The sequence below is a fragment of the Panthera tigris genome, chromosome B4, assembly GCF_018350195.1.
Source record: "Panthera tigris isolate Pti1 chromosome B4, P.tigris_Pti1_mat1.1, whole genome shotgun sequence".
Taxonomy (NCBI): Eukaryota; Metazoa; Chordata; class Mammalia; order Carnivora; family Felidae; genus Panthera; species Panthera tigris.
The window spans coordinates 120,529,814-120,542,728 of record NC_056666.1 but is presented as its reverse complement, the minus strand read 5'-3'; the positions used below and the strand labels follow the sequence as shown (position 1 = coordinate 120,542,728).

At 39.5% G+C, this 12,915-nt stretch overlaps 1 protein-coding gene across 1 annotated transcript in view; it reads left to right on the top strand.

The window, feature by feature from the left end:
* Positions 1-284: 284 nt before the first annotated feature.
* The window catches only part of SLC5A8 (solute carrier family 5 member 8), a 52,872-nt gene continuing 40,241 nt past the window's right edge, over positions 285-12,915 (top strand). Inside the window, exons 1-4 of the mRNA XM_007085663.3 lie at positions 285-635; positions 5,269-5,334; positions 7,730-7,781; positions 12,354-12,421. Of these exons, the coding sequence (XP_007085725.2) occupies positions 285-635; positions 5,269-5,334; positions 7,730-7,781; positions 12,354-12,421 (537 nt within the window). The remainder of the gene's footprint in view (positions 636-5,268; positions 5,335-7,729; positions 7,782-12,353; positions 12,422-12,915) is intronic.

Below are 12,915 nucleotides of genomic sequence, written 5' to 3'. Positions count from 1 at the left end.
CCGGCCACCCCGAGCCCGGCACCCCGGTGAGGGCTTGGCGTGGCTAGACGAGCTCGGCCGGCTGCGGTGGGTGCAGAGGCCTCCGCGCCTAGCCACGTCCCCCCCTTCGCGGGGCGCTCGGAGCCGGCGGGGACCGATACCTGGAGGACGCCTCCAATCCCCGCGGGCGCCACGCCTGCCGCGCCCGCGGCGCGGGGAATAAGAAGTGAGCGCCCCGCCGCAGAGGTAAAGCTGTGCGCCGCGGGGCCACGGTTGGAACGCAGGACCCGGGAGACCCAGCGACCATGGACGCGCCGCGGGGCATCGGCACCTTCGTGGTGTGGGACTACGTGGTGTTCGCCGCGATGCTGCTCATCTCCGCCGCCATCGGCATCTACTACGCCTTCGCGGGGGGCGGCCAGCAGACCTCCAAGGACTTCTTGATGGGCGGCCGCAGCATGACAGCCGTGCCCGTGGCGCTGTCCCTCACCGCCAGCTTCATGTCGGCCGTCACCGTCCTGGGCACCCCCTCGGAGGTCTACCGTTTTGGGGCCATATTCAGCATCTTTGCCATCACTTACTTCTTTGTGGTGGCCATCAGCGCGGAGGTCTTCCTCCCGGTGTTCTACAAACTGGGAATTACCAGCACCTACGAGGTAAAGGGTGAGGGTGGGTTGGGGGGGGAGGGGAGGGGGCAGGACTTTTCAGGCTCTTGGAGGGATTTTCCTGGGGGCAGACTCACCACCACATCGAAATATCTCCCTGTCCAGGTCCATTACCTCCTCTGCCCTCCCCTTTTGGGGAGAGGTGTCCTGTGAAGTCCACAAAAATCTTGGAATTTGCTCTCAGGAGCTCACTGACAAAGAGAGGCTTCCAAAGTAAACGGAGTGATTTGGATTAGTGCTAAGGCGCTTTCTGCTTTAACATCTTTGATTCCGAGTCAAGGGGAAAGATTTTAAAACTTTCTATCTGGGGGAGGGTAAGTTGTTCAAATCTCAGCCTCTCCTCCTTGAAAGGAATCCCCTTGTTCCAGGTCCATAGGCACCACTCACTTTCCCAGGATCGTCTGGGAAGAATTTGCGCACTCTCCCCTCCTTGCCCCTACACACACACACACACACACACACACACACACACACACACACCCTCCAGAGGCACATGCCCAAGTGGGTAAGGTGCTGCAACTCCTGTCCCAGTACCTACATTTGAGATCAGAGTCTACCCCTTACTAGCTGGGTAACCTTGAATGATTTATTTAACCTTTTGTGCCCATTTCTTTCATCTCAAAATGAAAGTAATAATACTAACTACCTCATCTAGTTGTTGGGAGGATTAAATGAGATGATGCAAGGATAACATTCAGAATAGTGTCGGGGGCTGGGTGAGTGCTGGGAAAACGTGGGCCATAAATATTTGTGGTGACAGTAGCAGACGTGGTTATCTTGGGATAGCTAGGAAGATTTGGCTGAAAGGTTCTTAAACAGTTCTGCCTTTTCTCTCAGTGGAAAAATGATTAAGGAAGGCACTTGTTGGGATGAGCACTGGGTATTATATGTAAGTGATGAATCACTGGGTTCTACTCCTGAAAGCAATACTACACTGTATGTTAACTAACTCCAATTTAAATCAATAACTAAAACCATCTTTCCTGCTGCACAGCTCCATTGGTTATAGGTTTTCTCCAGTTGTCTGCAGGAAAGGGCTTTGGAGAGGGAGGGAATGTTTGGTTTAATTTAAAGAACTGTTGAATGTGAGCGGGGTGGGGGTGCAGTTCAGCACCCTTAGTGGTCTCTTTATCCAGGCACTAACCCACGAGGCACATGGGCAAACCTGCAGAAGTTTCCTCTCGCACAGGTCATTATCCAGAGGGCTCTGACACTCATTCTTAGCCTTAAGTTCAGGTACCTTTTGCTCCAGTCCAGAGCCACTGGAAGGTGGTTTCCTAGTGAGGCTGGTTCAACTGGTGCTGGCTACGGGGCCTCAATGGCACAACAAGTGTTAGTGACAAACTGCCTGGGCTGTGGTGATGCCATCCAGGGTGAGGCACCCCTGGGGCAGCAATGCCTTCCACTCACTCTGGTCATTGTGTTTGGGAGAGTTCAGTCATCATCCCAGAAGGGAGCAGAATGGAATTTGTTTTGCTCAAAATTAACAAACTGGCTGCCCCAGGCCAATCTTAATTTTTTTTTTTTTGACCCTTAAAGTGTTTTGAAAGAAAATTAATTTAGCATTTATGATGTTGAGAAGTCAAATACAATTCCAGATTCTAGCTTCTTTTGAAAATTTAGAAGCCTGGTGACACTGGGCTCACATTCCCTGGGGTGAATTCCATGATCAATTCCCAGTTTTACAGCCATTGTTCTCACTTCCTGTTAATTCTCGTAGCTGCATGGTTACTTTCTCATGATAGAGAAATCTTTATCTGCATTTTTGTCTTTCTCAAAAATGCAAAAGGGAACATGGACAGGGTGAAGGGAGTACTTGGTTTTGAGAGAGATGTGAGAGGACATATTTCTTAGTGGATGTGAGGAATAGTCCAACATTTTAATATATGAACACCTGGCCAATCCACTTGTGTATATTACTTTATGAGTCCTTAGGCAGTTTGAGTCTGTGAGCTCTGATCTATAGTCAACCAACTCCAAAACTCAGAAAGGGTTTGAAGAACCTGGCAAGAGGACTTCAGTCCCCAGAGATGAATGCTCCTCTCATAAGCACTGACCCATGCCTCCTCGGGACAGCAGCATTAATTCAACCAGAAACAGATTACCCATACGTTTCCAGCGGTGGAGGCTGTTAGCAGAGTTCCAGCTAAAAATGGCAAGAAGTTAATGTTTACTGAATGCTTAATACATGTGTGGCGCTGGGCTGCATGGTTTACACACATACATTATCTGACTCAATACTAAAACAATCCTTATAAGGGAAGTGCTAAGAGAGCCCCATTTTGCAGACAGAGAGACTCAGAGTAAGTTAAGCTACATAAGAGTGTGAAGCAAAGTAGACACATGCCTAGAGGCTGTGCAGTGGTGCATACTGGCTGCTTCTGAAGCCTCTGGTGAGTCTGTTATAACCCTTAAGCAGGGCTTACAAGAGTACAGAGAGAACAAGGGAAGTAGAACAGAACACACAGAGTTGTGGGCACGCTGGCAGCTTGCATGACTGGTGGGTGCCCAGCAGCTGGGGTCAGGGAAGTTAAGATAACATGCTTTGTCCCTGACGATTGGCCATAGCAAACACTCTCCTGTAACTCTTTTCTATTTGTTTATATATGCCTCAGAGGGCACCACCTACACAGAATAAGAAGTCTAGCGCTGGGTGATATACCCTGGTATTCTTGCTCAAATATGAAATCTCTTCCTAACTTATATTTCTTTAGCTAGAATTGGCTATTCAGAAGCATATCTGTTATCTATTTATCACTGCTTTTAAAGTATAGGCCTGATAGGTGTTAGCCGCTTCCAGACCCACAGATAAGAAGGTAATGCAGGAATACAATTTCGTTCACCACTTCTTCAGGATCTTTCTGGATCCACAAAATCTGTGTGTTGGAACTGAGTTGTCTAGGTATATATATATAACCTATAATCCCTAAATATATATGTATTTTTGTGAATTATATGTATTTATATATATTATTCATATGTATTTATTTTGAATACATATGTACGTTTATAATTATGCGTTATATTTATCTGTGGATTTGGATGCCAATTTTTAATGTCTTACTTTTGAATAACAAGTTACAATATTTCCCCATCCATTTATATCACTTGATAGCCTCCAAAACCCTGCAAAGTAAGAGGGGAAAGAATTAGTACTGTGATCCTCATTTTCAAGAGGAGGAGCCTAAGATTTCCAGTGACTTCCCCGAGCTTGTGGAGTCATGATTGGGACTGGGTCAAGGGCTGGAACTCCTCCACAAAACTATGCTGTGCTGTGTGTTTTTTACCTGTTAGTTGTTTTTTGAAGGTCCTACCATGCGTCAGTGCCACCCACTCACTCTGAGTCTTAGAGACATGGTCAGTTTGCCTATTTATTTGGAATAATGTAGTGGTTCCCTGCCAAGATTTCGGCATCAAATAGTCCTAGACTTGCATTGTGGCTGTGAGAATTGTTAGGTTGCAACTTTGGTGTTCTCTCTGAACCCCAGTGCCCTCTGCTCTGACTGGTAGTACTGGCCTCTGGGAATTGTTGGAAGGACAGTGTATATAGCAAGCACTCTATAACTGTCACCTGTGTTTATGGAGCAAAAATATCTCGTGTCCTTGCCTCTGATTATTACTTAATGTCAATTTTTCCTTCCTCTTTCTTTTCTCCTGCTCTATGAAAAGACTTGTTTTCAGCTTTAAAATTCTCTCTACATGAGTAATATTCAAGTTAAAGAATGAGAACCTAGCTTTCTTCCAGCTCTAAAATTCTATGACTCTAACTCTATAATATATTATGACATATACTATAGGAGATAAGCAGATTATATTTTAAGATGTCAAGGAAAGTAGGAAGAATTGGCAGTTGTTCATTGGCCCCGAATGGAAACTGACATAGACTGATTTAAATAAAAAATAATTTATTTGGGAGGATACAGGGGTAGCCCATCAGAGAGTGAAAAGATGAGCAAAGAGGCTGTGAAAAGGATGGAAGCCAGGATGGCCTCTTCAGGCCACTGTCAGGATCAGTCCTCTTTTGCTCCAGCCATTTTCTGTCTTTATATTATGCCTCTAAGATTTAAGTATCCATTGGAGAGAGAAGGTGATTGCCTGAACTTGGGTCATATGACCATCCCTTGGTCAGAAGAGGCAGGGCACCTTGATAGGTAGTTCCATCACAATTGCCTGCAGTGGGAAAGGTTGATTCCAAAATGGATCAGGGAAATATCTAAAGTACATACCAAGACAAAGGGGAGAATGGCACTTTGCTCATTCTATAAATGCAGAATATAATCCACTTATATATATTCTTGAAAAGTCAAAACTAGGGATGGAGAACAGATCAGTGATTGCCAAGGTTTAGGGGTAGGGGGAGAGTTTGACTACAAAGGAACAACATAATGGAGTTTTCTGGTGGTGATGGAATTGTCCTGTATGTATTAGAACCTAATGGCCTGTACTTTAAAACAAGAGTTAATTTTGCCGTATATATATAAAAAGAGTTGTAAAGTAGGAATACAGAATACAAATCTTATGAGGTTGCTTTAAATTTCTAACCCCTTTACCTCTTGAGCAGCTGATGTTTCACAACAGTATAAAGTTTTCACATATTAACCATTTTTCACTTTTTTGGAAACAGTATTTAGAGCTTCGATTTAACAAATATGTTCGTCTCTGTGGAACAGTCCTCTTCATTGTTCTAACGGTAAGTTACTCTCCATTAGTTTGTTTTACCTTTTGTCATCTGAAATGTTTGAACTAAGGCATCTGGGCCAAGCTTATCTGGTAAATGAATGAAACATAAGAAAGAGATGTTGAAAATAGGAGACAAAAAAGCAAAAACACTTGCTGTTATACAGCATCAACTCTTAAGATCATTAAACCGTGTTTCAGCAAATGCCCCACTTCTTGGAAAACAGAGTGTTTCAAGTGAATGCTAAGTATTACATTAATCAACTAACAGTCATGTTGCTTCAGGAGCACATGCTTTTTCCTCTCCCACCTCTGCTTCTGCCCACCAAAGTGACTGAGATGTCATCATTACTGAAATGACAAAGATATTTGAAGGAGCTGTAGGAGCTGATGGTAGGAGTTGTAACAAAGGGAAAACAAGTAGTATGTTTCATAGTGTTTTGCAACTTGTTGAGTACAGGTTTGTAAAAATTAACTGACATAGGAAGACACTAGGAAATAATTTCATTTGCTTGAAAGCATGCTCACAAAAGTGAATCAGTGCTCTCTTTTAAAAAGCAGAAACTTATGCCCTAATTGAAGTGGTCATCGAGTATAAAACAACAGAACTATGCACTCTGGAGTTTTTTTTTTTTTTTTTTTTTTTTTTTAATTTTTTTTTCAACGTTTTTTATTTATTTTTGGGACAGAGAGAGACAGAGCATGAACGGGGGAGGGGCAGAGAGAGAGGGAGACACAGAATCTGAAGCAGGCTCCAGGCTCCGAGCCGTCAGCCCCAGAGCCTGACGCGGGGCTCGAACTCACGGACCGCGAGATCGTGACCTGGCTGAAGTCGGACGCTTAACCGACTGCGCCACCCAGGCGCCCCCACTCTGGAGTTTTTAAAGCCAAGTACAAGTCAGGTAATATAAGTAAATGCAAATATAGATTTACTGATTGACACAAATGGAAAGCAAAGATTTGCCAAGCAGTGAATGACAGAGAACACTTCCCAGTCTTCATCCAGGTTGCTGGAGGCTTGTCATGATTATTGTCATATCATTTATATCGATCTTCCTCTTGACAGGTAAATGCTTTTTGGAGGGATGGGTTTGTTAATGGAGATCTAGGAAGGAGTTTTCATTCTCATCCCTATTGGTAATTCAATTCTCCAATCACAAGCAACCCTAAGTATTTGCTATAGCATAACAGAGTGCCTTTGTAAATTATTTAACTTGACTCCATTTTTTATCTCTGTAAATTGCATAACTTAGATTGGTCCTTAACACTTCCAGTGTAAAAGGAAGGAGCCCTTTGGGGTCTGGTAGAGATTCCGACAAAGAATTGAGGCCAGTATCTTGCATTTACCAACTGTTTAGTTCCTCTTTGGATCATTTTTAGAAATGCCTACAGAGATGAAAAGTGGGGAACAAGTGTCAAGAAGGTGGCCTGTGGTCATGTTTTCAAATTTTCAAGTTGGTCCAGATAATGACTGTGGAAAGTTCATTACTACAAAAAGAGGAAAGCTTTACCATCTCCCTCTTGAAGGACTTACTTCCATTGACCTATCCATGTAGTATAATCAAACATTCAAATACTACATAATATGGCTTTTTTCATCATTTGTCTTTATAGAGTAAACATGGAATCATAGAGAATCATAGAACCATATGTTTTTATAAAGTAAATCACATAGAATATATATGAATATACAGGATACGATATACAGTATTTGAAAAATCTAATGCAGTGAAAATAATATCCTGAGAAAAAAAGACCACATTTATCATACTACTGTGCCCCAGATTCATAAATATTTGTTAGATATATGAATGAAAAATAATATAGAATATCAAAAAGATGGAATATAGTTTTTGTTGGCTTTCAGGGTTTTTTTAAGTTCAAATTTATAGTTTTGTTTAATTAATTAGCATGCAAACTTTTTGAAACCAGTTTCCAAAATTATTACTGTTTTTCCCAATTAAGTATGCAGTGATTAACAATAGTTTGAAGTATGAATGAGGAACCATCTTTTTTTTTTTAGGTTTGTATTTTTTCTTTCCTTTTAATTGTTTAGATCGAGGAAAATTGATTTCAAGCTTCAGTTGATGGATCAATGACTATCTGCACTGAGCACCATGTGAAAAGTCCGTATTTTTACTTAATTTTTTTTATTTTTTACTTTTTATTTTTTTATTTTTTTATTTTTGAGAAGTCCGTATTTTTAACAAAATTGGCCATAAAAGATTTCTGTAATCTATGACCACATCACAAACGGTAAAGAATCAGCTTCACTTAACTAACATTTTCAAGTTACAGATTTTATCATGTATACTGAAACTACTGTTTTAATTCATAATTGAGTTTATAAAAAATTAATATTTTATTTTATAATTCATACAGTATATTTGGTTTTCTTTTTCCCCTAGATTCTCTATACTGGAATTGTTATTTATGCCCCTGCCCTGGCTTTGAATCAAGGTACATTTTAGAGTTAACAATTATGTCACCACATTTGGGGGCTCATTTTTAAATAGACTTTATTCTCTCCTTGGGGAGGGGGGAAGATGGAAGAATGCCTCCAGTAACCTGCATCAACTTGGGGGGAGCAAGATGGCTTTAAGTGTTTACTCTCACAGCTTCTTTGAGTTCCTGGGTCAATAGCTCCAAAAGATCTATGATTAATAGGAGGGCAGACCTCACTGAGGAGTGAATCTTGGATGTACCAACCAGCCACACTCCATTCCTTCAGAATGAACGCCCCCTGTAGTCTAAGTCATGAATGGCTGCACTTTCTTCCTTGGTAGCCGTAACCAGGAGCCCATAGTCAAGAGGCTTCTGTGTTACTCAGCTCAGTTCCATCATGAAATCTGGCAGGGAGAGAAACTTTTCTTCTTCCCATTTCTAACATGGTCCATAATTCAAGAGAGGGAGATTTGTGTGACTTGAAATATCAAATCTTTCCTAGTGACACAATGAAAGATGGCTATAGTATCCTTTTAAACAAATGTATGAAGATGGTGCTGATCAACAAACTACACTTTGGATTTGGGCAGATAAAAGCCATGGAACTGGAATAGTTTACTGAACCAAAGATGCCTGTTAGTTAGTCTTATCTGCAAAAGGCTTTCGGGGAACCCCATATCCTTTGAATTCTTATCAATCAGATGTGAATTTATCTCTAAAACTGCCTTGTAAAATGGACAAGTGGACTTTGATGGGAAAAATGTGATGCGGTTCCTGTGAGTTAATATAAAATGGAAGAACCCTGCTAAATCCACACTCTCATTTCTTGATTTCATGATAGACAGATAGTAATTATAACCTAAGTTTATAAAGTATAACTATATCATTACAAAGAAGAATTCCATGATATAATGTGCTCTTGAATTCTGAATGACAGGCATGTTCCATGTCAATATTACCAACATCATGAGTAGGTCGATTTCATGTATAAAGAGCTGACTATAAGCTTCATAAGTTACCTATTGGCCTTAAGTGTAACTAAAGATGTTGGCTTTAGGGTTTTAAAGTACAGTTATGGCAGTAAGAGAGTACTGCTTTCCATCTGTGAAGAAATTGAGGACTCAGATCTTATCAGGTTATTGTGCCATTCACTAGGAATTAGGACCTGAGACTGCATTTTGACCGCTTGAATATCAATTGTGTATTTTACTGTGACCAAAGCAGTATATACCAGCATAAATATAGTACTGGCTGTGCAACAGATGCTGCAGAGAAACTTGTTTAACTGAAATGGATCTTAACATTCTTTGGGTCTGATCATTTTCTTTTTACTTTTTTTTTAAAAAATTATAGAAAAATTCAAACATATACTAGAAAAAAGGGAATAGCATAGTAAACTCTAGTGTATCTTTAACTCCACTAAAAATGATCAACTCTTGGTTTAATTCACTCCGTTTCACTCACTAGATTATTTTCCTGTAAATCTGAGATATTTTATCATTTCATCTGAATTCAGGGTCTTTTAAAAATAGGGATATGCTTTTTTTTTCTCCACTGAGGTAAAATTGACATATAACATTGTATTATACTATAATGATTCAATATTAGTATGTATTGCAAAATGACCACCACAATGTCTAGTTGACATCTGTCTCCATACATAGTTAAAAAATTTCTTTTTCTTGTGATGAGAGCAAATTGGTATTTATTCTCTTAGCAACTTTCAAATATGCATTACAGGATTATTAACTATAGTCACCATGGTGTACATTACACCTCCAGGACTTACGTATTTTATAACTGGAAGTTTGTACCAGCATGTGTTTTGCAAATACAACTATACCATTTTCATATCTAAAATATTAAAATCATTTTTTTATATCATCAATATGAAGTCAGTGTTCAGATATCCCTGATTTTCCCCCCTTTTTATCGTATTTCATCATATGCATCTCCAAAATCTGTTTATCCATTCTCTTATTGATGGGCATTGGATTGTTTCCAGTTTTAGGCTACTCTGAATTAGAGCTTCTAAGATCATTCTTGTTCAGGTTTTGTTTTGTCTTGCTTTGTATTTGTTACAACCTCAAAGCAGAATGTGACTTGAGCACTACTTTTTCACTCACAAAACTTGCTGAGTTACTTTTTGAACAGCTTTATAACATACCTACGTAGGCTTGTAATTTTGCTACCTGAAACAATGTTTTTCTTTGGAAAACAAGCTCTATAGATAGTGACTCTCATCAAGTCAGTTCGGTTTAACATACTAGTTTTTAGAGGCCTGTCACATGTAGTAGACAACTACAGGGGATAGAAGATTTAAAAAGTAGATCCTAGAAGGTGAAAGGTATTTGAACCAGTATTTTTCTTTTAAACATCAAGGGATAGCTCAGAACACTTCAGTTACAAAAAGTTTGGTCTTACTAAGGAATCTGCTAGGTAGCCAAACACTTCAGACCATGCAGTTAACACTAGGTTACTTACATCTTGCAACAAATGCTACCTTGTCCTGTTAAAATAAGCCAACATGGAACTAGATAGAAAAGGAAAACTAGCTGGGTTTTAGTTCCTACTTATCACAGCATCACCCTCAGAAAGTGGTTCTTGTCCTGCCATACAGATTTTTAAAATGTTAACAAAAATGAAGAAAAACATCCTTGAATGTATTATCAGGGGGAATGAAGATAAAGTATTGAATACCTGTACAAGTAATTCTTGGGGCAGCGCTTACTCCAGTTCTTCCATGCATGACGTGTCACCATCCCCCAGGAAGAGCAACATCTCTTTGGTTACAGCAGCATTGCCATCATCAGCAGTGGGGTCATTTTCATCAATAACCAAGACCAAGTTTGATCATCTTGTAGAACCTGTTAGCGTGTGTCTGGGGATTCTCTTTTGACACACGTTTTTATTTCTAGTGGGAGAATACCTGGAAGCAGTATAGGTAAACATACACCTATTATGACCCAGCTCAGGGCAGGTTCATGTACAAAATTTAAGAGAAACTGGCAAATAGTTTTTCAAAATGAATGTACCATTTTACATGCCCACTCCACAATGAATGCATGTCTGAGTTACTCCAGTTGTGCTCCTGCCTTGGCTTTGAATCAAGGTACATCTTAAAGTTACCACATTTGAGGCTAATTTATTATATAGGAAAACAATTGACTTTTGCATATTAACCTTGTGTCCTGCAAACTTGCTATAATCACTAGTTCCAGGAGTTTTTTTTTTTAATATCAATGATCATGTCATCTGTGAACAAAGAGAATTTTATTTCTTCTTTCCCAATCTATATACCATTTATTTCCTTTCTTGTACAATGTTGAGAAGAAATAGTGAGAGAGGGCGTCCTTGTCTTGTACCTGATGTTAGTGGGAAAGCTTTGAGTCTCTCACCATTAAATAGAGTGTTAGCTGTAGGATTTTTGTAGACAGCTTTTATCAAGTTGAGAAAGTTCCCTTCTATTCTTAGTTTATTGAGAGTTTTTATCATGAATGGATATTGGATTTTGTCAAATGCTTTTTCTGCATCTTTTGATATGATCATGTGATATTTCTTTTTCAGTCTGTCAATTTGATAGATTCCATTAATTGATTTGAAAATATCAAACGAGCCTTGCATACCGGGGATAAATCCCTCTTGGTCATGGTGTTTAATTCTTTTTATACTTTTTTTGGATTCAATTTGCTGATCCTCAATTTGTTGAAGACTTTTGCATCGGTGTTCCTGGGAAATATTGGTTTGTAGTTTCTTTGTAATGTCTTACCTGGTTTTGGTATTAAGGAAATCCTGGCGTCATAGAGTGAGTTAGGAAGTATTCCCTCTGCTTCTATTCTCTGAAAGAGGTTGTAGACAATTGGTATAATTTCTTCCTTAAATTGTTAGAAGTTACCAGTCAGCCTGCCTCAGCCTAGAGCTTTCTGTTTTGGAAGGTCTTTAATTACTGATTCAATTTCTTTAATAGATATAGACCCATTTAGATAATTTATTTCTTGTTATATGACTTTTGGCCCATTGTGTCTTTCAAGGAATGGGTCTATTTTATCTAGATTATCACATTTGTGGGTAGAGTTGTGATCCTTCCATTTAAAAAGAATACAGTATGCCTCTCCACTTCTTAGGTAAATGGTGGCAAATTATACAACTTTTCTCCTTCTTGGTTCCATCTTAGTAACATGCACAACTCATTTCGAGGAGTGGTAGAATAGTGTGTTTACTGAACCATGATGACCAATATTCTATGACCCCATTCAGTCTAGTTAACTTCCTCACAATATCAAGTTGTTTCTTAGCTTCATTACAATAGAAATGCTTTCTCATGTATTTTATTTAGCCAATGTTGGATCTAGAGATGCTGTCTGAGGGTAGAAACTAGGTCCATTTAACTCATCAAGTAAAATTTTAAACTCCACTTGTTTGGGGACATTTTATGAGATTTGGACCTAGTTTTAGGCAAGAGTAGAGAGGTAGGGAGAAGATAGGTGCTCTACAAATGATATAGATTCCTAATGATGATTTTTTGAGAAGTATTTTTATTATACACGTTTCACAGTTACTCATGCGTTTTCTTTTTTCCTTTCACAGTCACAGGATTTGATCTGTGGGGTGCAGTAGTGGCAACAGGTGTGGTCTGCACATTCTACTGCACACTGGTATGTCAAGGACATTATTTCTCTTTTCACTTTATCCGCTTGCTTTGCAAAATGGAAAATTCCAGTAGTTGTGTCCTGCAAACCGCATTGTTCATGTGTAATATCCTACTCTTATCTCCCACAAGTGTAACTTTTTGTAAGAAATATTCAATCTGGGGAGAAATTTGATTCTTTATAGAACATTGATCATAACTGAAACTTCTTTCTTTTATCTGAACCATTGTAGTGGTCCTGAATTTTGTCTTCTGATTCATCTTTACTGTTGCTAAATTATTATAGTTGTGTTCATATTATTCCTAGGCTCCAAAACCTGAGGTAGTTTCTCATTGCCTATAGGTAGGAGTTACAGTCAAAATATATAACATCCGTATAGTATGGACACTGGTATTATTATGGATGCTAGTTCCTAGCAGTGGTGCAATTCTCATGGCATCCCTGACATACTAGGTCTTAAGACTTTAGTTGCTGGATCTTCTACAAGATGGGGATCTCCA